Source organism: Conger conger, chromosome 6, assembly GCF_963514075.1.
Source record: "Conger conger chromosome 6, fConCon1.1, whole genome shotgun sequence".
Taxonomy (NCBI): domain Eukaryota; kingdom Metazoa; phylum Chordata; class Actinopteri; order Anguilliformes; family Congridae; genus Conger; species Conger conger.
This window is the reverse complement of record NC_083765.1, coordinates 54,211,626-54,238,356: the sequence shown is the minus strand read 5'-3', so window position 1 is coordinate 54,238,356 and position 26,731 is coordinate 54,211,626. Positions and strand designations below refer to the sequence as shown.

The 26,731-nt window shown below is 44.5% G+C and overlaps 2 protein-coding genes across 4 annotated transcripts in view; one reads left to right on the top strand and one right to left on the bottom strand.

Annotated features, from left to right (window-relative positions):
* Window positions 1–3,943: 3,943 nt before the first annotated feature.
* LOC133131029 (semaphorin-4D-like) lies at window positions 3,944–15,638 on the top strand. 3 transcript variants are annotated; one of them, XM_061246116.1, is made up of 14 exons: window positions 3,944–4,091; window positions 4,632–4,771; window positions 4,976–5,047; window positions 5,140–5,238; window positions 5,358–5,448; window positions 5,577–5,672; window positions 8,416–8,558; window positions 9,236–9,414; window positions 9,534–9,642; window positions 10,035–10,242; window positions 10,869–10,984; window positions 11,863–12,020; window positions 13,099–13,184; window positions 13,917–15,638. In XM_061246116.1, exons 1-14 carry the CDS (start codon window positions 3,953–3,955, stop codon window positions 14,252–14,254), a joined length of 1,974 nt encoding a protein of 657 aa, XP_061102100.1. In that variant the 5' UTR covers window positions 3,944–3,952; the 3' UTR covers window positions 14,255–15,638. The 3 variants fall into 3 exon arrangements, with proteins under 3 accessions (XP_061102100.1, XP_061102099.1, XP_061102101.1); XM_061246115.1 differs by having other exon boundaries at window positions 10,032–10,242; XM_061246117.1 differs by lacking the exons at window positions 3,944–4,091; window positions 4,632–4,771; window positions 4,976–5,047; window positions 5,140–5,238; window positions 5,358–5,448 and having other exon boundaries at window positions 8,421–8,558; window positions 10,032–10,242.
* A 655-nt stretch (window positions 15,639–16,293) lies between these two features.
* LOC133131247 (AT-rich interactive domain-containing protein 3B-like) overlaps window positions 16,294–26,731 on the bottom strand; it is a 56,980-nt gene continuing 46,542 nt past the window's right edge. The window contains exons 8-9 of the mRNA XM_061246508.1: window positions 21,942–22,031; window positions 16,294–21,171 (exon numbers count right to left, since the gene is read on the bottom strand). Coding sequence (XP_061102492.1) covers window positions 20,981–21,171; window positions 21,942–22,031 — 281 coding nt within the window. The 3' untranslated portion in view covers window positions 16,294–20,980. The remainder of the gene's footprint in view (window positions 21,172–21,941; window positions 22,032–26,731) is intronic.

The window sequence follows — 26,731 nt, the reverse complement described above, 5'->3', positions numbered from 1 at the left end:
TGAAAAAGTGTTTGCCCCCTTCCTGATTTCTTATTTTTTTGCATGTTTGTCACACTTAAATGTTTCAGATAATCAAACAAATTTAAATATTATTCAAAGACAACACAAGTAAACACAAAATGCAAAACCTACTTGGCCCTGTGTGAAAAAGTGATTGCCCCCCCTGTCAAAACATACTGTGACTCAACTGTGCCTGTGTCAAACCTGAGTTCAATTTCTCTAGCCACACCCAGGCCTGATTACTGCCACATCTGTTCTCAATCAAGAAATCACTTAAATAGGACCTGCCTGACAAAGTGAAGTAGACCAAATGATCCTCAAAAGCTAGACATCATGCCGAGATCTAAAGAAATTCAGGAACAAATGCGAAAGAAAGTAATTGAGATCTATCAGTCTGGAAAAGGTTATAAAGCCATTTCTAAAGCTTTGGGACTCCAGCGAACCACAGTGAGAGCCATTATCCACAAATGGCGAAAACATGGAACAGTGGTGAACCTTCCCAGGAGTGGCCGGCCGACCAAAATTACCCCAAGAGTGCAGCGACGACTCATCCAAGAGGTCACAAAAGACCCCACAACAACATCCAAAGAACTGCAGGCCTCACTTGCCTCAGTTAGTCAGTGTTCATGACTCCACCATAAGAAAGAGACTGGGCAAAAATGGCCTGCATGGCCGAGTTCCAAGACAAAAACCATTGCTGAGCAAAAAGAACATTAAGGCTTGTCTCAATTTTGCCAGAAAACATCTTGATGATCCCCAAGACTTTTGGGAAAATACTCTGTGGTCTGATGAGACAAAAGTTGAACTTTTTGGAAGGTATGTGTCTCACATACCGCATTTCAGAAAAAGAACATCATACCAACAGTAAAATATGGTGGTGGTAGTGTGGTGGTCTGGGGCTGTTTTGCTGCTTCAGGACCTGGAAGACTTGCTGTGATAAATGGAACCATGAATTCTGCTGTCTACCAAAAAATCCTGAAGGAGAATGTCCGGCCATCTGTTCGTGACCTCAAGCTGAAACAAACTTGGGTTCTGCAGCAGGACAATGATCCAAAACACACCAGCAAGTCCACCTCTGAATGGCTGAAGAAAAACAAAATGAAGACTTTGGAGTGGCCTAGTCAAAGTCCTGACATGAATCCTATTGAGATGCTATGGCATGACCTTAAAAAGGCGGTTCATGCTCGAAAACCCTCCAATGTGGCTGAATTACAACAGTTCTGCAAAGATGAGTGGACCAAAATTCCTCCACGGCGCTGTAAGAGACTCATTGCAAGTTATCGCAAATGCTTGATTGCAGTTGTTGCTGCTAAGGGTGGCCCAACCAGTTATTAGGTTTAGGGGGCAATCATTTTTTCACACAGGGCCATGTAGGTTTGGATTTGTTTTCTCCCTTAATAATAAAAACCTTCATTTAAAAACTGCATTTTGTGTTTACTTGTGTTGTCTTTGAATAATATTTAAATTTGTTTGATCTGAAACATTTAAGTGTGACAAACATGCAAAAAAATAAGAAATCAGGAAGGGGGCAAACACTTTTTCACACCTCTGTATATCAAGAAATATTTTTTTTTGTTGGGAAAATGTAAGACTTTTGATTGAATCCATTGAATCATGAATAAATTACACTACTTTAGCCATGTTGGAACATAAAGCTCAACCATAAATAACCATTATTTTGTAGTTTAGGTGCCAATAATTCTGGAGCCCTCTGTAAATCAAAGTAAGGCTACAGAACCAGAGAAGAAAAATGGATGGAAACTATTAAAATGGCACAACAGCAATGCATATTACTGCTCATGCCATAGCCAAAGTGCTTAAAGTTAGCTTGGCTAACTATAATAATTCACTATATATTGGTAAAATAATGATTGTATATTTCATCACAGAAAAACTATTTGCAAGCTTCATTGAATCCATAGAGGTTGTTCTTGATTATATAGCCCTGGGTTTTCACTGGGGTCCCTGGCCAGACATCATAAAGTATGAAATTATTATACTCCAGTCCTGGAATCAGTCATCATGTTTAAATACTGTATGTGGACTTTGTCATTGTGATAGCATTATTTGCTTAACTTTCAATACATCAGGCGTCATTTAAGATAAAATGTTTTTGTTCAGGGAGACTTTGGGAAAAATGTGCCATTGAGTTCCATGAAACTGACCTTTTCAGTCCACTAGGTGGCAGTAGCTGGAAAGTTGATTATTCATTCATTCATTCATTATCCTAACCCGCTTATCCTGAACAGGGTCGCAGGGGGGCTGGAGCCTATCCCAGCATACATTGGGCGAAAGGCAGGAATTCACCCTGGACAGGCCGCCAGGCCATCGCAGGGCACATACACCATTCACTCACTAAGGGCAATTTAGACTCTCCAATCAACCTAACCTGCATGTCTTTGGACTGTGGGAGGAAACCGGAGTACCTGGAGGAAACCCACGCAGACACGGGGAGAACATGCAAACTCTGCACAGAGAGGCCCCGGTCGATGGGGATTCAAACCCAGGACCTCCTTGCTGTGAGGCGTGGAAAGTTGATTACCCCTTCCCAAATAGCCCCACACAAAAAAATTCAGGCACGAGGACATTTGATTGTAGATTTGATATTTTGTAGAGGGGTCAATGTTGAGTAGTTTCCAGGGTTTTCCTGAAAACAATTATGAAGAAAATAAACAATATTTCAGTGATGGCCCTCTAAAACATTTCACAAATCAACTTTTGTCAGGAACCGGGCAAAAGGGAACCAAATGCAGACTCAGGGGGAATGTGAAAAATGCTTTAATATAGCAGGCAAGAGGGAAATCCAAAATTCAGGCAGGGTACAAAAACCAGGTTATCAGTCCAAACAGGGTAGAGGTACAGAAATCACAATCCAATAACAAACAGGGTCCAAATGCAGGCAGAGACCAAAAACTGCTTCAGCCCTATAAAAGGAAACAAGCACCAAACATTGTGACAACAGCTCATTTCCCATTTTGCAAAAACATCTTGTGATTTTCAATTCTCCACAGGCCAATGACCTCTATCTTTCAATGGATTTAACTTAAACACACTAAGAACAATGGTACATGGGACACTGGAAGCGTTTTCTTATCACGTCACACATATAAAAAAGTTCCCTTTCCTGCAGAGTGAGTGAGTGAGTAAATATATGATGTTTTAGCATGCACATCCCTCCAAATGAGTTCTCTAACATTATCACAAATTATACAAAAAGTCACATTGCTGTCACCTTTGCCAGGGGTATTAAACCAGAGGTGCCAATAATTGTGAAACCTGTTTTTTGGGGAAATAATATTTTTATTTGAAAAATGTAAGAGTGCGGTTGATTTCATTTTTATTTTACATGTTGTAAAATAAAGCTTATGTCAATTATCATACTTTTTTTTTTTTTTACAATCTTCTGGACCTACCTGTTGCTGCCGGAGGGGAGAGCAATGAGATGATGCCCATTCTTTATGTAATACAGCTGTCAAACTGTCAAAGGCTGCTGGAGAGAGACAGAGAAAGACTCCTAGTAAGCACTAAATTCAGAAAGTGGTCTAATAGTAATAAGGATTATCACTAAAAGGTTATTTGTAATCATGTGATTGTCTTTATGTTAACGCAAATTGTCAATTAAGAATCAATTAAGAAAATAACCCTTACAAAAGTCTCCTCCGATTATAAATCGGAGAGTTGGATAGACATGTGAAAAACGTCTGGAAACTGGACCTGATAAATTTACATTTGTATCAGGTCCGTAGAACAAGCGAACCCAATCGCAGTAATCCAGAAGGCAGAGAGTTCGTTGGAGTCATTATTTAGTTAAAAAAAATGGATAAGACCTAAGAGTAAGGAATATACCCGTTCATATTTTTAAATTCAGTTTTTTACGTAGGTCTTATGATGTCACAGTGTGTGTGTGAGAGGGGGGGGGGGGGTGGGGGGGGGGGGGGCTCACTTGACTCAGATGGAATTCATGTTTGAACGTAGTGGTATATTTCAATTCGGCATGTCTGTTTCGCAGTGCCTTTTATTCTTAAACATTTTTCTTCCTTTCAGCGTGGCTAGCGCAAACGACAACCCAAGGGTGGTGCTTGCTGAGAGAGGTAAAATACCGAGGCAATTAATTACGAACGGTGGATAAACGAATGGTTATGATCGGTGTAGCGGAATTCTGTTTATTTCTAGTCTAGAATTTGCATTGGATCGGTTGTAGAGTCTCTGACCACAGGTATTTTACAGCTGCCGGAATACATTCGTGTTCACCTGCTGTCATCTTTTTAGGCTATGTAGCCTAAATTTTGCTGATATTGTAATGTAAAACTATACAAAATATGATGTAGGCTATGAATGATCGCGGCATTTACAATAACATGAAATTAATTATGCTAAGGCACGATCGGTTGACAGCCGTAAGCTAATATTATAGTTCTAGACTTGCCTTAAATTCATGTGTAGACAACACTTGGCCGTTATATTGAGCTATATCAGTGTCTTGCAGCAGGGTCTTTTTTCCTCTTATCGGGTAACACACCCTTTAAAAAAATGTTTTTTTAAACCGCAACCCTAGTTTCTGAAGGATATCAAATGAAAACGAATAGTCAAATAGTTGGGTATCCAATTGAACATACATTTCTTGTCCCCAGATGTCCCCATCAAGAGGTACAGTCTGCATGTGAATAACAGCCGTATAGAGCTTCTTGAGGGTTTTCATGACAACAGAATCTTTGTCGGGGGACACGGCAGAATTTGGTACATTGATTTCGACGGAAACAAGACAAAGGAGGTGGGCTTATTATATTGCTTCGATTCAACCTCAATCTAATAGGCATCTACGCATATTCGATGCAGAGGTCGGCACATTATTGTGTGCACTAAACATTACATTAATGGCATTTGGCAGACGCTCTTACCCAGAGTTTAATAAATTATGCAGAAATTATACAGACAATTTTTCTGACTATTTGGCTCTTGCTGAATTGTACTACAGGTGAAATTTCCCGTGTTGGAAAGGAAAGGAAGTCGGAAGTCGAAAAGAAGTTATTCAAAGCCAGCAGCCGCTGTAAGTGTTAAAATAAATACTCTGGAAAATGGGGTAAAGGGTATCATTGTGAGATGCATGATTCATGAATTGCCTGTTTGATGTGATTTTAGTGCAACTATGAATATGATGTCACCACACTGCACAGCATCGATGCCACATTGCTGCTTGTGTGTGCGTCCAATGGACAAGACCCAAAGTGTTGCTGCATGGTATGTTACGCCGTATTATTAATTTCTCATTCTAAGGCTCTGTTTGAATTGTTCTGGTGTTTGCTGTTCTGCTCTAAGAAAGTCTACTTGATAGTTCTGATGCTGTTTTTTTGACACAGTCGACAAAGGAATTGAAATGCTCTGAGGACTGGAAAGCTAGTGGAATTGCCCCGTTAAATGTGACTGAACAAGCTCCCTCCCTGTATCTCGGTGAGTCAATTACTAAAGGAGCAGGAATCAACTTTCTCCTTCACAATTCATTTCAATGACTACATAATCTTGACTCTGTGTGTGGACATTTCTTGTGTTGTAACCGGTGTCTCTTTCCTGTCTGACAGAGGGTGATGTGTACGCCGCGGTGAATGTAGGCAATTCCCTGGCAATCCGCAGAATTGGGCGTCGTAATAGTATCTGGCCAGATATTGACAAGAAGGGTAAAATACATTTGCTGTTACTGCATGATGCTTAGTTAACTTTTCCTGGATTAAAATAAGATTTTGTTGAAGTGGCTGAAATAACAAAAAAGAGGTGACAGGAGCCTGTTTGATGTATGAGGTGAGACAGCCAGGAGACAGGGAGGATTATCCAGAGGGGGAATGAACAGAAGAAAGTGAGGAGTGGTAGATAGACTGGAGAAGAGAAGGGGCAAGGTGGCAGGGGGAGTTAGCCATCTTGAGGGGCTCCTGGATGTCACAGGGATTGGGGATGGAGGACCAGACGCAACCGAAAAGGGGCATCTTAAAGTTACCCACAGGACATTTGATAACCACTAATATAATCTCCCTAATATTATCTAGGGGAACCACTAGAGGAGGAGGGGAAAACAGAAAACAGGACAGAAAACTCCCCGGCTAAACGGCAACTAAAACAGTAGAACCTGGTAGAAGAGAGCTTATTTAGACTTAAGAGGTACTCCTGAACACAGAAGAGTATCTACAGAATCACTGGAGCAGGGTTCTTCCAATTGATAACCCCAAGTAATTATCTCAATCTAGCTCCTCGCAAACTGGAGGGTGTGAGAAAGAGTATTTGAGAAAACTGATACGGCTACCCGAATGCAGGGCAACACGCCTTTAAAATATAAAGAAATCCAGTCTCTAACTGGCTCACTGTCTGAAACACAATGTAACACTCAAGCGCAGAATGGACGGACAACGAGTCTTAAATAGACTAGAACCTGCCTACCAATAACAGATCAATAATTGTTTGGTAATTAGACTGCATCGGGATTCCAATTAACCAAGGCAGCAATCTGCACACGTGAGCCAGAAAAAAAAGGTACTGCCTGAGAAATGAGCTGAGAAACCCTGACACACAGACTTTCTTTTCAGAGCAGAAGGCAAAGTCCTTCACAGAGAGAGACGATGAAGTTGGAGGAAGGGGGTTCAGAATTTTCATTTTTAACACTCAGTACCAAGTTATGTCGGTTATTTTTTTAGTTTTGTAATTTTTTGGTCGGATGTGAAATAGGGGACATGTATCAACCACCAGTCGCGGTCTTTCTAAAAGTGGAGCCACAAAAGGTGACCTGCATTCAACTCTATATTTTGGTTCTCAAAAAATAATTAGGCCTAAATGCCATCTACTTGCCAGTTTATTTTGTAAGCAGCCGCTTCCCTGTGTTCTGTTTTTCGGAACACAGTGAGTTAGGCTGCAGACTACATGCCAAAAATGATTTAGGCTACATGACTTACCCCATTGTTTCTTCTCATCTACCTTAATTACATGGATGAATTCAATTGCCATGGCTTTTCCAAAATTGTACATGTGTCTAAAAAAAACAAAAAAACTTGACTCACTAAAGAAACACAGACAATTTGTGCCATTTTCAGGAGCAAAAGTATAGGGCAAGCTATGCAATGCAGCAACATAATGGCCAAGGGCAGTGGACTGGACCATTTCAAGGTGCATACTGGTATCCCGCCAGATCATAGTGGTGTCATTTTTAGTGAAGGAAGTGAACAGGTTATTACGCTCACCAAAGAACATTACTGGAGGCCCTGGTGGACAATACAAAACCACATTGAACAATTTTGTGTGATAAGCGAATGGCATGGAGGCTTATTGGGATTGTTCGCATGTAGCTGCCCAAATTGCACTCCTGAAAAGCGATCACTGAAACTCTGTATACTGTTGCTTATTATCCAAGCGAAGACTACATATCTAGTTATAAAACAATACAGTTCGCTATCGCTTGTGTTACGACCTAAGGCTCGATTTGGCCGTAACATCAAATGGACACCAACAACAAGGTGAAGGAATTTACAGATATTTATTAATTTACCTTTTTTTATGAAGACTTATGCAAGCCTTTTAAACAGGTGTCAAAACCCACAACCAAATACAGGCCTTTTTAACAAGTTTCCAAGCCAACAACCAAATACAAAACACAATGCCAGCGCGAGGAAGGAGCATTCGCTGTGCAGCCGTGAGCTAACGTGAGCAGAATGGTGAAGCTGTGCTTTTAAACCCCCGGCTTCCAGGTGCGTCCAATCCAACAATCAGCGCTGGCTTAGTTCTCCTTAGCTCCGCCCACCTTTCCGTTCCTGCAGTCAGGGAACACGAGCAGAGAGAAAAACCCAGAGCGGATCGCGAACCTGGGTCGTAACAGTAGCAACAAGCAAATTAGACATAGTTACCTCAACGAATTTACGAACATAGTAGAGAGCGTTGCGAGCATAGTTGCAGAAGTGTTGTCCCTCAGTTGGATATTTGTAAATTCAGCAAACTGACTCATAGGTAATATGCTTGTTGCCACCGATAATGAACTGGTGTCGTTTTATGTAGATATGTAGTATTCGCTTGGATAATAAGCAATAGTATAAAGAGTTTCAGTGATCGCTTGTCTGGAGTGCAATTTGGACAGCTACACGTTCCTGTTATCTCTTTATTCATATTTTTTGACTGGGAAGGATCTGTGTTGTGGTTTGAGGGTGTTTGTTGTTGCAATTCCTGTCTTGTCCGTTTGGAGTCCGAAATTACCTATTGTACCTTTAACTATGTGCTCCACACTGGAGCAAAAACAACATCTAAATAGATGTTTGATGGCAGTATGCTAGTGCTGAACATGCTTTGAGATCATATACGGCTTTTTATTATTGTTAAGTTTTCAACTTATTGGTAGAGTGTCTGAGACTACTGTTGGGTGATTGGAGGTTCCTGGTTCATGTCACTCAGAACAGAGGTACGTGAGCATGGCATTCAGTGGACCGAGAGAGGACCCACTGCAGGACAGAGTCTACACATTCCTGCTGCAGAAGAGTTCAAATGAGGACATGGACGCTAGCCCCTGGACATCGTGGGTCACCCAGGTCTGCAAGGTAAACCCCCCCTCACCTCCCCAACCACACCTTCCCCAACCATGGGTCTGAACCCACTAGTGAGTCATGGGATGGGTTGAGGAGTGTCTTGAGACATTCACACCAGTGAAAACAAACATTGTTCTTCTTACTTATTCTGTAGTTATATTGGTTGTAGTATAGGCAGTGTACTTGCATCGGTTTTGACATATTCACAAAATCAAACAAACAAGCAAAGTTCACGTTTGATAGGACAAACACAGTAGCAGCAGATGCTTAGGACAAGCCTTGCCTTTCCTCTACCAGTCTGATGCCATTGTCAGTCTCGTCTTCTGCTGGAGGGGACCTAACTCAGCTGCTATATGGAGTCAGATGAACCCTGTTACTGCCTGGAGATCTCCTCAGACCAGCTGTTCCCAAAGTACAGGGTAACAGTGCTGGGCTGTGTACCCATAATTGGGTCATATTATCAATGGGTGATATTATACGATGCACTTCCTGTTGACACTCCTGCTACTCAGCAACATGACACCTGTTGCAAGCACTAAATTACTTTCAGTGTACACAGTGAGCAGCTGTTTTACCACTTGAACATGCGTCAGGCTGTATTTTAAAGAGGGGTGGGTCAGTTTTGAGTTCATTTTGTTAGTCTTTGTCCTGAGACTTTGATGACTGAACAGTGTTTCTCCCGTCGCCAGGCGGACCTGGGTGGATCAAAGGCGTTTCTGCAGCAGGCCTGGACCTCCCGCTTGAGTGCCCGGCTGTCCTGCGGAATCCGTGATGGGAAGCTGTTCTTCAACCAGCTGCTGGATGTGACCGTCCTGCGGGGAGCCAACTGGAAGGAGAGCCGGGTGTACGGACTGTTCAAGAACCGCTGGTATGATGTCACCACACCTGTCCTTCAACTGCAAATACTTTCTGACAAGGCATACCAGTTGTCAGCCACCACAACAATGAATTTGACGCATAAAAGTGTATATGTGTGCGTGTCTGCAGGGGCAAGACAGCTGTGTGTGTATACACAATGGCTGACATCGATCATGTCTTCAAGACCTCTGACTTCAAAGGGTTCACTGGAACTGTCCCAGAACCAAGGCCTGGGGAGGTATGGACCTGCTTTCGAGTCTTTGGGCCAGGTTTTTACGTACATAAAACTCACAGCACAAAATTCAGCCTGATGAGGGTATGTTGGTGTGTACAATCTGGGTGAAATGAACACTTTATTTACTAAGGCTACAGCTATTTAATCAATCAGCGCATGGGAGTGCCTACAGCACAAATCGTATTCTGTTTTCAAAGCAGAGCTTAAAATGGCAAGTAAAAAAAAAATTCCGGGTCAGTGTGTTCAATATCTCCATCGGATGCAGGGAAATCCATGTAGGGGAGAGTCTCCAGAAATGTAACACTTGATAAATGTAACACTCTAACTTAATGTACCTGAGAATGCGTGTGTCCTGACTGAACCCTCACGTTGCCCTCTTTGTGTGTCTTCAGCAGTGCGTCAGGGACAGTACGACATTGCCAACCAATGTCCTGAAGCACATTAAGGAAAACCCGGACATGAAGGACTGGGTTTGGCCTGTGCAGGGTAGCGGCCCGCTCATGGTCAGCGACAACCACTATCGACATATCCGAGTGGACAGAGTGGAAGGCGCTGGCCATGGCCAGAGAAAGAGAAATTACACTGTGCTCTTTCTGTCTCTGGGTTAGTGGCATTGTCTGTTGCAGCCATTGATTCCGTAATGTTCCGGAAAATGATGAGGCAATGTATTCTTGACAAAGCCTCCATTTTCACCAAAGTTGAGGGAAAATCAGCCATTTAAAATAGTGCCTACAACAGCTCTGTAAGTCTGTGATTCAGACTCAAGTGTGGAAGGTGTGAAATTATTTGTCACCCTCACCAGATAGCACTTAGATTTACATTTTTACATTTTTGTCATTTGGCAGACACAATCCAAAGCGAATTACAAGACTTACAAGATGACTGGGGTTGATTAATGTTGAATAAAGAGAAAATTAGTCATTGCATATTCAGTTGAGTGCTTTTCCAGTAACAAACAGAAGACAATTCATGGTATTAATCAGCAATACCACTTCGGGCTGAAGGCTGTTTGCTAGGAAGTACATAGCAGTGAAGGCAATGAAATGAGAATTACAGTGAATGAGGAAGAACATGTTTCCTTCTGAGTCAGTTGCATGACTGCAGAGTTAGCCTGTTTGCACCTCTAAGCTGGTAGTATGGTCACATATGGTCACTTAAGCAATATGTCAAAAATAAGTGTTGCGTGTGTGTGTGTGCATATGTGTGTGTGTGCGTGCTTCTTGAGACAGACAGTGGCAGTGTACACAAGGTCTTGGAGCACGCTGGAGGGTCCTTCATCATTGCTGAGCTGCAGCTCTTCAGCAACAGAAGCAGCATCCAGAAGCTTCTGTTGCCGCTCTCCTCGGTACGTCCCCGAGTCTGACATTAGCTCTGGAGTCGTCTGTCAGCGGGTTTGGCGGTTGTATCCCGTCCCGAGTGTGTCGAAATGTCTGAGCAAGACGTCTAACCCCCAATTGCATCCCGGCAAGCTGGTTGGTACCGTGCGTGGCAGCCAGTTGCTGTTGTTTTGTGAGAATGGCTCGCATCAACTGTAAAGCACTTTGGATAAAAGGCTTTTATAAATGCAGTCCATTTACAGTGAATGTTAGAAGCTTTTGTTTCATATGCTGTGTGGAAGTGAAATCATTGAACTCATAAAAGCTGAAACTGTGGTCACCTATTCCCTGACATTAGCCCATTTTTGGCTTGCGAACAAAGCAAATGGCAATGAGGCAAACTTGCACCGTTATGAGCATAAGGACGAGGTTATGGAAGAACTTAAACATTAACAACCTGTTCTGTAGTTGTTCTAATGACTTTCAGTATGCACTTATTGTATGTCACTTTGGATAACAGTGGCTGCTAAATAAATGTAATGCAATGTAACATTTGTTCTTAATAAAATGGTAAATGGTCTGCATTTATATAGTGCCTTTATGCGCTGTACAAACGCTGTACAATTCATACTTCTCATTCACCCATTCACACACACACACTTAACGCATCAACGGCGATTGGCTGCCATGCAAGGCACCGACCAGCTCGTCAGGAGCATTTGGGGGCTAGGTGTCTTGCTCAGGGACACTTCGACACACTCCGACTGCCAGACGACTGCTCTTACCGCCTGAGCCAATGCTGCCATCAACATGAACTGACGAAGACATAAGCTGGAATGAAAACCAGCTCCTCATCCTCGTCATCATCACTGTGTTCATCACCATCTCTGTCCCCGTTGCCCTGCAGAGGAAGCTGTATGTGAGCTCCAGCAGGGAGGTGGTGGAGGTGGATCTGCAAGGCTGCCAGAGGTACGGGCCTCAGTGTGAGGACTGCGTCCTGGCCAGAGACCCCTACTGCAGCTGGGACGGCACTCACTGCACTGGAACTGGAACTGACAAAACAAGGTACTTCCTTTTCTGCCCCCCCCCCCCCCCCAACCACTTCTTCTTCCTGCAGGTGTACAAACAGTTTTTTTCCATTGCAACAATGTTCTCCCCCACCTCCAGAAATACACATCAAGAAAAAGCTATATTCAAAACCTGTACCACCACCCACTCACCCCAAGTAACCACCCACCAACCTCCCCTCCTACACACCCATTCCACGTCCTAATCTCCCACCCCTACCACATACCGCATCTCTGACATGGGGCAAAGGAGCTAATATCAACGAAAACCACCACGCAGGCTGGAGGCACTGGAATCAGGGGAGCCAGGAGCTCTGCTGGGGTTCACAGGAAAGAAATGTGTAATGAAAGGTTGCCAAATGTTCTAAAATGTATTAGTATGGCCCTGAATAGAGAATAAGATTTCTTCCAGATAATTGGGAGAATTAGAACTTTTGAGTAGGTTAACGGATGTTAAGGATGATGAGAGGACAGGAACACTCCTTGGTGACATACCAAATACGGCACCCAGTGGACAGGGTTCAACACTCATACCTATAGTCTTCAGCTTTTAAAGATGCTACAGGTGGTAGGATCAGAAGTTGGTGTAGACCCCATGGATCCATCTCAGCTTGTGTCAACGGTGCAGGCTGATGCTGGTGGATGGTGTAATGTTTATTGTTTACTGAATACATACACTGAAATATAAGAACATTTTGGCAAAACAACAAAAAAAAAAATCTGCGTCCATTCTTAGGGATAGATAGCTATTTAAGTGCTGCATACCTGTTTAAGGTCAATTAAAACGGAAAATGTTTCTAAAATATAAAAACTGAATTGAAAAGCACCTATGCACGCCCACACAGTGCTTCTTTGATGAATTAAGTACAGCCAACACCACATCGATTTCCCCATGCTCTTCATCAGACCCCACCTCACCAGACCTCACCCGACACCTTAGTCAGTCACTGGAGTGATGAAGTACAGGAGAAGACGATGAATCTCATGGGCTAACAAGAGGTCAATGAAACGGAAACAGAGCTCCAGACTAGAGTTTAGAAACACGAACTAAGCACTTGTGTTTTTCTACCAAACAGAATTCAAATTCAGGATGTGGAGCATGGAAATCATTTTCTGTGCAGGCGGGAGGGTGGTGAAATGGCCGAATCTTACCCCCTGCAAGGTAAGCTAGTGTCTGTGACGCTTGGTATTACATGTTTACTTCACAAATCATTTTTTTTAATTGAATAGGTTGCCTTGCATCCTCATTCAGACTGTAAACTTCTGTTTAAATATTTTTGTTATACATTTAAATGTAAGACAAGGCACAATATATTACTTCAGATTGCCGGTGAAATTACCCCATGAGTCATGCATAATCATTTAGCGCAAACAGAACTCCAGCCCAGGGTCAGTGGGGCTGTTGCCTGTAAAATATTTTGGAAATATTTTAAAAAGTACGTGGGTACTGACTTTAAAAACGAAAGTCAGTACAGCAAAATAAAACAATTGCACTGTTCTCATCCAAAGGGACCAAAAGTAAATTTTGGAGTTTTGGAGTTAACAAATGACATTCAAAGGTTTTTTAGTCATACTGTGACAAATCAGTTGATAAATGTATGATATATACAGTAAAAATGGCTAGGTGCTTATAGAGGATACAGCCCCCTTGAGGAATAGAGCTTCCTGAATATCATGAACTTGCAAAACTCTATTGCCACATCGTGACATTTCTAACATTTTGGTCAGAGCAGAATTGTAAAACATGAGATTAGCACATGGGTTGCTTGCGCAAGGGATTGGACCAAACCTCAACAGCAGCATTTCTCATGATGAAAAATCTTGGCAGCGAGTCTCACCAGTCAGTTTTGGTCCTTTTCTTGCAGCAAATTTGGTCTTTCTCTGGTTGTCCCAGTTTCTTCAGGTGCCTCTGCAATGCCCGTACGAAGTGACGACGTCCCACTGCCGTCCTACTATATCCTGAAATGCCCCATGTCCTCTAGCCACGCCTATTACTTCTGGCTCCACGATGGAATACACAGGGAGTGTCTGCTTTCAGAGGGGTCCTGTCTGCTGCCCGTCGTCTCCGGAAAGCCAGACCAGGAGGGCAGCTACGAGTGCAAGTCCACGGAGGGGGGCTACGTCAGGACGCTCGCCCGTTATCAGCTGTCGAAGGAAAGCAGGGTCCCAGGCTTGACCCCGTCTCTCCCTGCCTTGGCCTGCCTCCTGCTGTCCCTGGCACTGATCCTCTAGACGCATGCGTTTTTCTCCGCTTTACCCACTGCAGCTCGTCCCAGGTCTCAGACCACACACCCCAGCCTGACCTCAGGGAATAACCCGCACACCTACAGCTGGCAGTGTAATCAGTAAGGCTCGCCAGTCCAGCACTTGGAGCCACGGCTTTTGCTGGTTGAGCTGTCCTCTAGGGTCCTCATCGCACTTGTCCCTGTGTTTGATTTAGACTTAATTTTATGTGGCACAGGAGCGTCTGCTAAATGACTATAATGTAATGTAATGTAATGTAATGATAGCAAACCTGGGTAAATACGTTATCGTTTCAGATTCTAAAACTTTTCTGTGCTCAAATGATCTTGCCTGGGGCAATTGAGCCAACCAAGAGGACCAGAAGGCATGGTTTGCACTTTTTGAGAGCATTTCACTTCCAATACACCAGACAAGCTCAGTAAAGCAAAGAAAAGTATTTGAATGTGAAACAATGACGTATTTGGTGTGGGATATAGTCGTTTCTCAGAACCTTTAAGGCGAAAACTAAAACTAGCGGATCCTATAATCTAAGAACATTTCTACATTTAAATGCCTTGTTGTGTTGAGACTTAATTAAAATTAAGCGTTTATAGTTTATAAAATTTTATAAAGGGAGGAGTCAAAGTTTGAATGTAAACCACATAGCCAAATTTTGAGTTGTACATTTGCTCATTGACTCACACACTTCTAAAACATTGGGCCTCATCGTACGGACAGATTTGGAACAGACTTACTGTTATATATTACCATATAAAATAAGAATTCGTTTTTTTATTCTCAGGGACTTAGAGTTGATTAGACTAAGCAGGAAACAATCACGCCTGGAGCGATGTGGGGCTAAGGGCCTTGCTCAAGGGTCCAACAGCTGTGCAGATCTTATCGTGGCTACAACGGGGCTTGAACCACCAACCGACTGGGTCCCAGTCATGTACCTTAGCCACTAGGCTACAGGCTGTAAATCATGAAAATCATGTTTTCGTATGAGGCCAATTGTCTATGCAATCTAATTTATAGTTTTAGAAGATGAAAGGCATAAGTTGGCATTTACATTTGCCTTGGATTAAAAATAATTTATACTGTATATGCCAACCGGATGCTGTATGCACATTTCCAAAGAATATATATTTTTGTACAAACACAAGATTTTAGAGAAGTATTTATTGTCAACATAATTATTTCTAAGTATGCATACTCTTATCTCTGCTCTTCCTTTCTTGTAATGTATTTAATTAATTGAATAAGCAGCACTTTATTCCTAGCAATGTGAAATGTTATAAATTGCCTGATGTTTGCATATCATGGTGTTCTCATACACTGAGCATATCTCCTGGAAGTCATAAAAAACGATAAACAAATGAAATGTTTGACTAAAGGGTGTTTCAGATGTTTCTTTTGCAAGCGTGATTAAATAAACCTTTTTAAACTCCTGACACAAATTCTGCCACGGTGGATGGATGCGTTTCACCCAGTTTGTACCTTCAAACAAGAGACGAGTACAAGTGACTCAAATATGGCAACCAAGGAAAGTTAGTGGGCGTGTTTCTTCTGATAAAAGTAGCATATATTTCAAAAGGCAGTCTGAGAAAGAGTGTGATCAGTATAAATGTGTTGAGTTCACATTTGAGTTTGACTTGTTCCCTTCCCCTAAACCCGTTGAGGATACAAGAAAAGTACAACTGGGCAGTAAGTCATGACAAGGGAGTATGCAATGACCTACATAGTACATCCTCATTTTCAAAAGAAGACAACAGTGCAGGACCTGATCTTTTGAGGTGAAATGAAAAATAGGCAAACTGGGTTGTATTACCAAGCGTCCAATCCCAAAATTTGAGGGAAAACTGACACACCACATGAGTGGCACATAAAGAAAAAGCACACTGACAAACCGATGTCAACAGAAAATTAGGCTACCATCAAAATCACATTTTAATGCGCTTCCATTTATATACACTTCATAGTACAAATAAGATTAGCAAGCAAGCAAGTCTTTGTCTTCATTTAGCTTTTATAAAAGACAAAACAATCAGTAATATTAATATTTTATTATTATTGTTAATGACAATACAAAAATATGCACAAACCCCCACAGATTGATTTTATAATGGAGCGTTGTACAATTTTGAGCCGAAAACAAAAAGCTTGATAAATGAGGTATTCAATAACCACTTGCATATGCACCTGTAATAAACAGACCAGGTTCAGTTGAAATTTTTAAAAACGTCAAAATCCAAAGCCGGCCAGAGACCATGTTCTGCAGAGTATTAACACCTCCGTTTCCTGAGAAATGGTAACTCGCCAAATACAGAAGACAAAAAGCAAAGCAACAAAATACACAAAAACGCCTAAACCTAGCATCCAGCAGGCCGTATCGGAGGAATCTCCCCATATGTGAGTGTGCTGCCATTTTGGCATGCTCGCGTCTCACTGTACACTGGAGGCGGACAGTCCAGGGGTCAGAAAGCAAAAGTCCTGCCACACGTTTCTTCCACCCATGAAATTAGTTCTACCTCCTGGCTGAAGAACAAAAAAAGACATCCGGGGAATTGGAACAAAGTACTGGTGAGGACTACGTTTCCACCTCTGCTGTACACACAAGTAGTTTCTTTAAAACCCCCTGTCACCAGCAATATGAACAGTGATTGTAATCCTCCGCCCTGAGGTATGGGTACAGTGGATCTGGAGAATGAATAAATGTGCCCCTGATTCAAGCAGCAAGCGGAAACATTCTCTGCCCCCAATTAAATAAGATCTTCAGAGGAGGAATGGCCGTGATTAAAAATTATTTAATTTACAATTACATGGCCGGGAGAAACAATGTTTAGTTTAGCCCTGGCTCAGCACTATCAAGAGCGGCTTCCATGACCTTTTATTTAAAATTATCACAGGAGAAGTGAGGCCACTCTAAGCGCCCGTCTCCTCTTGCGGTTTGGCGCGGTGCGGATTTGGGGTGCTGAGGAACACGCAGAGAGCCAGGGAAGTCCCTGAGAGGTGTGATGGCTCATCTGTCAATCATCTCTTACGAGGGGCATACATTCGATCAGCCGCTCGGGCTGATACGGCACTGGAGATGGGGCAGGCTGCTCATCGATCGCAAAGGCAGCCCTTTATTGAGGAGACACTAACGGGCACGGCAGACTTGAGGTAGTGCGCGTCAGGCTTCTGATTGGCCCTTTCGGCCTGCGGTGGTCCATTTATGAAGCAGAGTCACAAAGGTCTTGGCATTTTAAGGAACCTAAACATTCTCTGAAAATTTTACCTATAAGGATTACCAACTCCAAAGGTTTTTCTTTTTCTTTCTGTGACTGATACCATATAATTTACATTGAGTCAGTCGGAATGCACAGTGTGAGGAAGCTATCAAAGGACCACCAGCCCCCATTTTATTTCTTTTCATGTTCTATTTATATCTGTACAGCACAATGTTTCCAGCCATTGTAGGCAGCACATGTTATGGCGTTTTATTAAATGCTTTCATTGTATGAGGCAACAATGAACAATGAATAATCTTTGCCATGCCCCCACTTAATTTCCCCGCACCCACACACACACACACACACACACACACACGATTACAGGAACATAACTCCCCCCGACACTGAAGATAAAACATCCCACAGACACACAATGCCAAACTGCCTTCAGTCACAAATCTTGAAAATGCAAATGAATACATCTGTGTTTGATCATCTGTACATCTGTCCCTGAGTTGTACCTGGATTCAGATGACCAGATTTGGTTTCTTGTCACTGATCCTCATTGTCTCTTACTTTCTCACACACCCACGTTTATACACCTGCAAGCTTCTCCACACGCATGCACGCACGCACACGCACGCACACACACACACACACACACACAGAGCAATAAGGGCCCAGGCAATAATTTCTTAGCTTCAGTGACTGTGATATAAAAAGTACCGGTTTCCTTGGGAACTCCTTTCTTTAGTATCACTTCAGTATCACAGAAAATCCATGTGCAAGAGGGGAAACAAAATTAGTTTTGAAACCTGATGTAAATTACAATCTTGCGTGATCATTTGGTTTTCTTCTACAAAGAGCGTGGGGAAAACACCAGGAGTGGTTAAAATGACTAAGGTATCGACAAGACTACATCCGAGAAATATGGCACCTTCCATCTTCAAAGGCATCTTTGAAGAAAGCCGGTTAGTGACGGATTGTCATATAGTGTATTATCACAAGTCAACTGGCCCGTTAAACACAGGCAAAAAACAGGCAAATTTAAGCTAAAGTGGTCAGGCTCTGGGAAATCCATGATGGGAAAGCAAAGAGAAACAGGCATGTAACCATAAAGAAAATGATCTTCCTTTAAAAGTTCCCTGTGCCAGAACAGAAGTGTATGAATAAGCATGCGTGTGGGTGAACAGTGGGAGGAATCCAAAAAAATAGTCATGATGGAAATAAGTTGGCCAAACCAATCTGCCAGAGGCTATAGCTAAGGTTGTTGTGCAACTCACGTCAAGAGAGGTCATGTTGGAGCATAGTTCCAAGCTTTTGTTTAAAGCACACCGAGACTGAGACTGGGTTTTACGCGGCTAAACCATGCCGAGAACGTGCCCGAGAACGTGCCCGAGAACGTGCCCGAGAACGTGCCGAGAACGTGCCCGAGAACGTGCCGAGAACGTGCCGAGAACGTGCCGAGAACGTGCCCGAGAACGTGCCCGAGAACGTGCCGAGAACGTGCAGAGAACGTGCAGAGAACGTGCGTCCAGAGGACGCGGCCTCAGAAGCGAGAGGCTGGACACCGTGAAAAAACGCCAAACCACTTCTGGTTCCATCAACGCAACATCAACACGACCAGTTAGACCCAATCAGAATCAAACGGCACACACAGCATGCAGAGCTAATACACAGAACCGGATGAGAGTTGTCGTGCAAAGGCAGCAGGTTTGGCTGTTATTGTCCAATCGGGTGACGTCCCTGCTGCTTCCGGGTCCGGCCTCAACGAATGACGACACGGCAACGCAGGCGTGCGTTAGAAACTGAGAGACACCGGGGCAGTCTTTGGTATTCAGCTGTGCAATAATCTGAGACTAACATTCACCAGGGTGGGCGGGACGTGAAACACTGGCACTGATTCTACGAGGCAGGGCATTCTAATAAAAACAATAACCAACACCTGCTGGGAGCGAAGGGGCGGAGAAAGCAAGAGCCTTTCTAGTAGGGCTCAGCATTTCTTGAAGACAAAGCATAGTTGTTTTAAAGTCGGATTCCTGTCCGGAGTGCGGCGTTCCTGATTTGCTGACACTCCGTGGACCGTCGATATTGCCGGGTTTCAAACGAGGCAGGCGAGTCGGTCCGCTTGACCGCGTGAGGTATGCTGTGTACGTCATTCTCCGTACGAGTCTTGAGGTATGTCTTTGAACAGGCTCACAGAGTTGTGCATTTTTATTTTGGTACAAAGTCCTGTTTTTAATGAAGGGAGTCTACTCCAATGAGGGAGGGGACACCTCTCCGATTCCTGAGAAAGATGCTCTCCAATATGGAAAGGCAATTGTGAGGTATGAAATATAAACTGTGTTTTTACAAAACATCTGGTCCTGCTGCGTCAGCAAGAAAAATATCCTTCCGTGGCTTCGTTTGTTTTTTAGTTGTTGTTGTCAGGACTCCTTTCCTTAGGGGAAAGCACTAACATCCACAATGCACTGGGAGGCTGAACGACGGGTGCCCCCCTGCAGTTTCCGCCACCACTTCATATTAAGTGACAGTTGCTAGGGGAGTGGCGCAGGCTTGAGGTTAGACGTCTTCGCTGTAGCTGAGGAGGCGACAGCATTCTGAACCACAAGCTTGCGCGAGCCCAAGTCTGGTTTTCTCCTCCAAATTAACTGATACAGTTCAAACCAGAAGAACGCTTGCTTTTGCATAGAACTCACGTCTAATCATTCTCTCGCATCAGAAGTCGAGAAATTCAGCAGACCGACTTATGAAGACTCCACAGCCCCCTCCTCACACATGTGGAAGAGGAGCTGAATGACGTCTGGTATGAAATGGTTGTTCAAAACATTAGACGGAGAAGGTGAGCTTTCACAGCACGCTATCTGATTGAATTATGATGGCTTGTCCACCATCATGGCGAAACATTCAGTGAAAGCTCCCCGTTAGGAGAACATAGCACAAATCAAAGATTCCTCAGATTTGAACACAATATAAAAAATAAAGTTCATTCATCTAAAGTACACTACAGCTCTTGAGGTAAAGATAGTTGCATGATTACACCACTGCAGATTACTTGATTTGAGGTATGTAAAAAGAGAAGGGAGAATTATACTAAATGCAATTCAAAAGACAACACATGGCAACAAAACATGTAAAAATTAGAAAGAAAAATGTTCAAGTTCAGTTGTGAACACCTGTCCGAGGGTTTTGGTTGTACATTTTCTGTGTCATGCGATTTCCTTTGTGTGTGTGTGTGTGTGTGTGTGTGTGTGTGTGTGTGTGTGTGTGTGTGTGTGCAGATGTGGGTGCGTGCATATGTGTTTGTGTATGTGTGAGTTTTCTGTGTGAGAGTGTACACACGAGTAGTTTCGCTTCAGACCATGCTTTTACACGTGTGAACAGCCACGGTCAACAGGAGTGCTGAGGTACTTGTTGCTTGGTTTCCGCCTGTGGAGCGGATCGACTGAGGTACTGACGTGACCCTGCTGGAGCCTGGAGGTTGTGGAAAAGCCTGGGCAGCGGGTGCCGGTGGCGGCCAGGGCTAGGGCGAGCTGCTGGCGGAAGGCTCAGCAGAGCTGGGGCCCTTGGAGGAAGAGGGGGGGGGGCTCGGGCTGTGGGCAGAGGAGAGAATCCCGAACCCCCCGCTGGGGCCAGCGGGGGGCGCTGTGGCGGATGCGGGAATGGTGGCCGCTGCTGCCGGTGCTGGAGCAGACTTCTGAGCGTAGAGCATTCCTGCAAGCACGCGGGCAGAGGCACCCAGGTCAAAGGGAAGAACAAGGAGGATTGTACACAAGCCTGGGAGACCCAGTAACACTTGAGAGTCAGACCTGGGCCAGAATTGTTTTGGATTCAAATACTGTCCTGTGCTCGATTAACCTTGTCTGTTGCAACTGAGCCAACAAAGAAGGCAGGATTTGTACTGAGAGTATTTCATAGGTTCCAATTCACCAGCCTAGTGGCTGTGACTGTGACCCGGATGGTTGGTGGTTTAAGCACCAGTGTAGACTTTGTGCAGCTGTTGGGCCCTTGAGCAAGGCACTTAACACCACAGTGCTCCACGGGGGAATGTCCAGATACATAATTGTTGATTGTACTCTTCAAGGGTTCTGAATTTCTGTATGTTTACACTAGGACTCGGAACTGTACTGTCCTCTCAGGTCTACTTTTGCACTTGTTCTTGTGATTGATTTGCACTTTGTTGTACGTCGCTCTGGATAAGAGCGTCTGCTAAATGCCACGTAATGTAACGTAATGTAATGTAATGTAATGTAACATAACTAATATAATGTAGAAAAGTAAGGAATCCAAAATAAATACGACCCAGGTCTGGGGAGAATCCTGTTATTAAGCATTTTGAGATTTCCATCCCATTTATTTGACATAATTTTGAGAAACGGGGAGGACAAAGCAGGCAGGGTTTGTAAAAGATTGAAAAGAGACAGGAGTGTTCACGGTGTACGGGAGTCTTGAATCGGTACAGCAGTGTGCTTGCGGACACCCACCTGAGTAGAGAATGCCGTTGACCTCCACCGACACGCTGACGCTGGTGGCTCCGTTAGTGGAGATGGTGAGGGACAGATCCTGTTTATCTTCTGAAACGTTCATGGAAACAAAGTATAGGAGGACAGTTAAAACACGCACACTTTAACAGAAACATATTTCATTTTTCAATTGGGTTACTAGGGTGGGTCAAACACAGAGAACGCATTTCATTGCCTTGAAAGTCAATGACGATTGTAAGTGCAGCCTCCATTTTGTGAGCTCACTTTGCAGCTGAACTTCCGAATATAGCTGACGCGTGACTCAGTATAATATCATAATACAAAAAGGTGTATTTTTATCCAAAAACTACACAAATACATACGCTTTACTTGATTAGGCTCTGATAACAATCAAATTAAATCTAATAAATGTAAAAAAAAATATATAATATACGTATAATTAGTCTGACAGCTGCTGCTAATATGTGCCTAATATTTAAAGTCACATTGCAAAAGTAAAGTCCCGTTATTGTAAATAACAGGACTTCTTTGTTTCACTTTTCTATACGGCACGCGGAGAATTGCCAGACTACAGCCCGCGCTGGATGACGCTCATGTCATGACTCCAGTCTTGTGATGTTTTGGGATATTCAGCCAATTACACATTTGCACATGGTCTACAAAACATGTTGATAAAGTTTTTTGGGTTTTTCTGAGGGAAAATACTTTTTTTTAATGTCTCTGCCCTGGAGGAGAACAGGCCATTCTGAGTGGGTGAAGCCGGCTCTGTGTGCTTCAGCGACTGTGCTTCAGTGACTGTGGCCTGCTCTGCTTGTTTAGCCGGCTCATACACGCTAAACAGGAATGATCTCGGTGGAACCAATTGCAGGGCGGGTTGGGAATTGATTGTGATTCTGCTGAAATGTTTGCCACTGCAAGCGACCAAGCGTTTAATAAAACAAAATAAGCCGGCCTCTTTAAAGCCACTAAAGGCTTGAGGCTAAAAAAGGAACAGATCTCTCTCCACCATCTTATCTGTGAGGCTCTCAGCCCCCCTCTCCCTTCCTCTCTTCTCTCTTCCTCATGTAACACACACACACTCTATTTCTAGTGTTTCATGAGCAACACTACTTCTGCTTCTATTTTTTATTCGTATTTTTTTAATCGAGTTGCTCTGTGTGCCCTAGGTTCTTCTTGACTCCAAGCTTTTTTCTGTGGGGGACAGATGGAGAAAGTATATGGAGGTCGCCGGCCACAGCCTCGTCGACTTGTAATAATAATAAAAATACATAAGTAAATAATACTGCATAAGTGCATTCTGATAAACTGCACTACAGTGCCTTCTCAAATTAGGTGACTAGCTAGGCTCGAAACCGCTATATAAATACAATACAGATATTATAATATTATTAATATACCAATTCGATTTGACAAATTTTACTGTGATGGGAACTGATGTAGCATCCTTGACTGCAGAATTGGTGACGAGTGGAGGTTACCCGACCACAGCGCAGCGGTCGGTCTGTTATCTGGGGTCTCAATCAGCTCTTCTGCGTAATCTACCAAAATGTTCGCTCGCGCGCATGTAAACTCTGCGTTCTTCTGCCGTTTTATGGATGGAGATCGTGACTTTTCTGAGCTCCTGTATGACTGCCAGCGGAAGCAGCTGGAGAGTATTGTCACATTGCATTTAAATAAATTTAAAATAAAAAGGAAATGTCTCTTCTGACGAGCTGGTTGGTGCCTTGCATGGCAGCCAATCGGCATCAATTGCACAGCGCTTTGGATAAAGGTGCTATATAAATGCATCACATCAACTTGTGGGTTTCACACTTCCTGTTCTGAAAACCACCTCCTGTGTTTTCATTTAGAGAACGATGTAAAAAAAGGCTGGTGCAGCTCCTACACAGATGACCTAATATGGATGAAAATGCACTCAAAATAAAGCTGCTCTTTGACAAAACTGAATGACAGCACAGCTCCTGAGCTGACACTAATGGCAGTGAGGCAGGTGAAGTTAAGAAAACAAATCCATCAATAGTACAGCAGATGACTACAATATTAACTATTTCTGGTTGGCTGGTTATGGTGGGAAACTGACGGGGGAACAAATCGAGAGACTATCTGAGGACACAGAGTTCAGGCATGTTGAGTAAATGACTAAATCAGCAGATGTCTTTTTTTTTTGACCCAGAGTGTCTGCTCAACTTCTCCCCAGGGCTGGACTGAGCAGGAATGCGTCAGCACAGAGCGGTTTACCTCAGTTTAATAAGTCAATTCTGAGAAGGCAAGAGGCAACAAGAGCCAGTGTTGTCCGGGACAGCTACTGTAGGCGGATGTGACGCAGTGGACCAGGAGACATCAGGAATGCTGATGAGATTGACGTAACCACTGTTCACAGACCAGACAGGGTCGTGGGCAGATGGGAATTTAAGCAAGTCGGGTCCTGTCGACAGAAAAGGTCACCACAACCGGTGCCGTGTCTCCTACGGAGAACAGCCCCTCGAAAAGAAATAATGACCAACTGATCCGAGTCTGTGGCACAAGCGATGGAATAGAAACAAAATGTTGCCGCTTCTCCTGATACTTGCTCCTTGAGGTTACTTGACGAATCTTCGATCGCCCGGGCTACTGGGTTTCTTGCAAAACTAATGTCATTAAATTCTTGTTTGTTATTACAACAGCTTTCGCAAGGCTCTCTGTGTCATGATGCCAGCCTTGTAGCATTCTCTCGTGGGCTTGGTTGGAATGGAGAAGCCAAGATTTTGCTCCCTTCTCTTTCTTTACTGACATGAGAGGATCACATCTTGTTTCAAAATGTCTGTGAGCATGATGTTCCCTCATTACAGTAACTCCATCCTAGCACTACTTGGTTCCCCAGCGTGGCTGGAATCTGGTCACTGTTTTCACCACAAAGTTTTTAGATTTGCTTTTACGTGATTGAGACAATAGAGGAATGTTTAATAAGAGGAATTGGATTGTTCCCCTCCGAGGAATCGCCACCTTAACGTGGTGGAGGGGTTTGTGTGTCCCGGTGATCCTGGGAGCTAGGTTGTCGGGGGCACTGTTAGCCACCAGTAGGGTCTCCCAAGGCAAATTGGTCCCAGGGGAGGGGCCGGACTAAGAGCGATTCAAAGACTCCCATGATACGGCCACACAACGACCCAGTTACCTCGCCCGGAAAAGGGAAACCGGGGCCCCCTGCTGGAGCCAGACCCGGGAGGGGAGCTCGTCGGCGAGCGTCTGGTGGCTGGGCCTTATCCCATGGGGCCCGGCCGGGCACAGCCCGAACTGGACACGTGGGGTCGCCGCCCTGTGGGCTCACCACCTGCAGGGGTCGGCATCGGAGTCGGGTGCTTTGCCCAACGGGCAGAAGGCAAAGGCGGGGATCCGGGCGTGCTGATCCTCGGCGTCGCAGACTGGTTCTGGGGACGTGGAACGTCACCTCTCTGGTGGGGAAGGAACCGGAGCTAGTGCAGGAGGCGGAGCAGTACCAAGTAGATATAGTTGGGCTCACCTCCACGCACAGTACTGGTTCTGGAACCAAACTCCTGGAGAGGGGCTGAACTCTGTTCTTTTCTGGAGTTGCTCAAGGTGAGAGGCGCCGGGCGGGTGTGGGGATACTCACAAGCCACCGGCTGAGCGCCATTGTGTTGGAGTTCCACCTGGGGAATGAGAGGGTCGCCTCTCTGCGACTACGTGTCGCTGGGGGGAAAGCTCTGACTGTCATCTGCACCAAACGGCAGTTCAGAGTATCCGGCCTTCTTGGAGTCACTGGGCGGCATCCTGGAAAGGGTGCCACCCGGAGACTCCATAGTTCTGCTGGGCGACTTCAACACTCACGTGGGCAATGACGGAGAAAGCTGGAGGGGGGTGATTGGGAGGAACGGCCTGCCGAACCCAAGCGGTGTTTTGTTATTGGACTTCTGTGCTGGTCATGGATTGTCGATAACTGGCCGTGGAACAGTGGACCAGCTCTTTACCTTGGCAGGGTTGCTGGCGGGGTCATGGGAGTTTGCCCATCCAGTCTACATGTGCTTTGTGGACTTGGAGAAGGCTTTCGGCCGTGTCCCCCGGGGAACCCTGTGGGGTGTACTGCGGGAGTATGGGGTACCGGGGCCGTTGTTACGAGCCATCAGGTCCCTGTATAACCAAAGTGAGAGCTGTGTCCGCATTCTCGGCACAAAGTCAAGCACGTTTCCTGTGGGTGTTGGACTCCACCAAGGTTGCCCCTTGTCAACGGTCCTGTTTGTGGTATTCATGGACAGGATCTCAAGGCGCAGCCGAGGTGAGGAGAGTGTCCGGTTTGGTGACCTCAGAATCGCACCTCTGCTTTTTGCAGATGATGTAGTTCTGCTGGCTTCATCGGACCGTGACCTTCAGCACGCACTGGAGCGGTTTGCAGCCGAGTGTGAAGTGGCCGGGATGAGAGTCAGCACCTCCAAGTCCGAGGCCATGGTTCTCTGCCGGAAAACGGTGGATTGCTCCCTCCGGGTTGGGAACGAGTTTTTGCCCCAAGTGAAGGAGTTCAAGTATCTCGGGGTCTTGTTCACTAGTGAGGGTAGAAGGGAGCGTGAGATCAACAGGCGGATCGGTGCAGCGTCAGCAGTAATGCGGGCGTTGCACCGGACCGTTGCGGTGAAGAGGGAGCTGAGCCGGAAGGCGAAGCTCTCGATTTACTGGTCGATCTACGTCCCAACCCTCACCTATGGTCACGAGCTTTGGGTAGTGACCGAAAGAACGAGATCGCGTATACAAGCGGCCGAAATGAGCTTCCTCCGTAGGGTGGCCGGGCTCAGCCTTAGAGATAG

What these genes read in the sequence shown, in the direction of transcription:
- LOC133131029 (XM_061246115.1), top strand. Translation starts at nt 3,953, where the DNA reads ATGGAATTCATGTTTGAACGTAGTGGTATATTTCAATTCGGCATGTCT. An exon ending in ACGGAAACAAGACAAAGGAG is followed by an intron (nt 4,772 to 4,975) that starts GTGGGCTTATTA and finishes ATTGTACTACAG; the next exon opens with GTGAAATTTCCCGTGTTGGA. An exon ending in CGAATCTTACCCCCTGCAAG is followed by an intron (nt 13,185 to 13,916) that starts GTAAGCTAGTGT and finishes TGGTTGTCCCAG; the next exon opens with TTTCTTCAGGTGCCTCTGCA.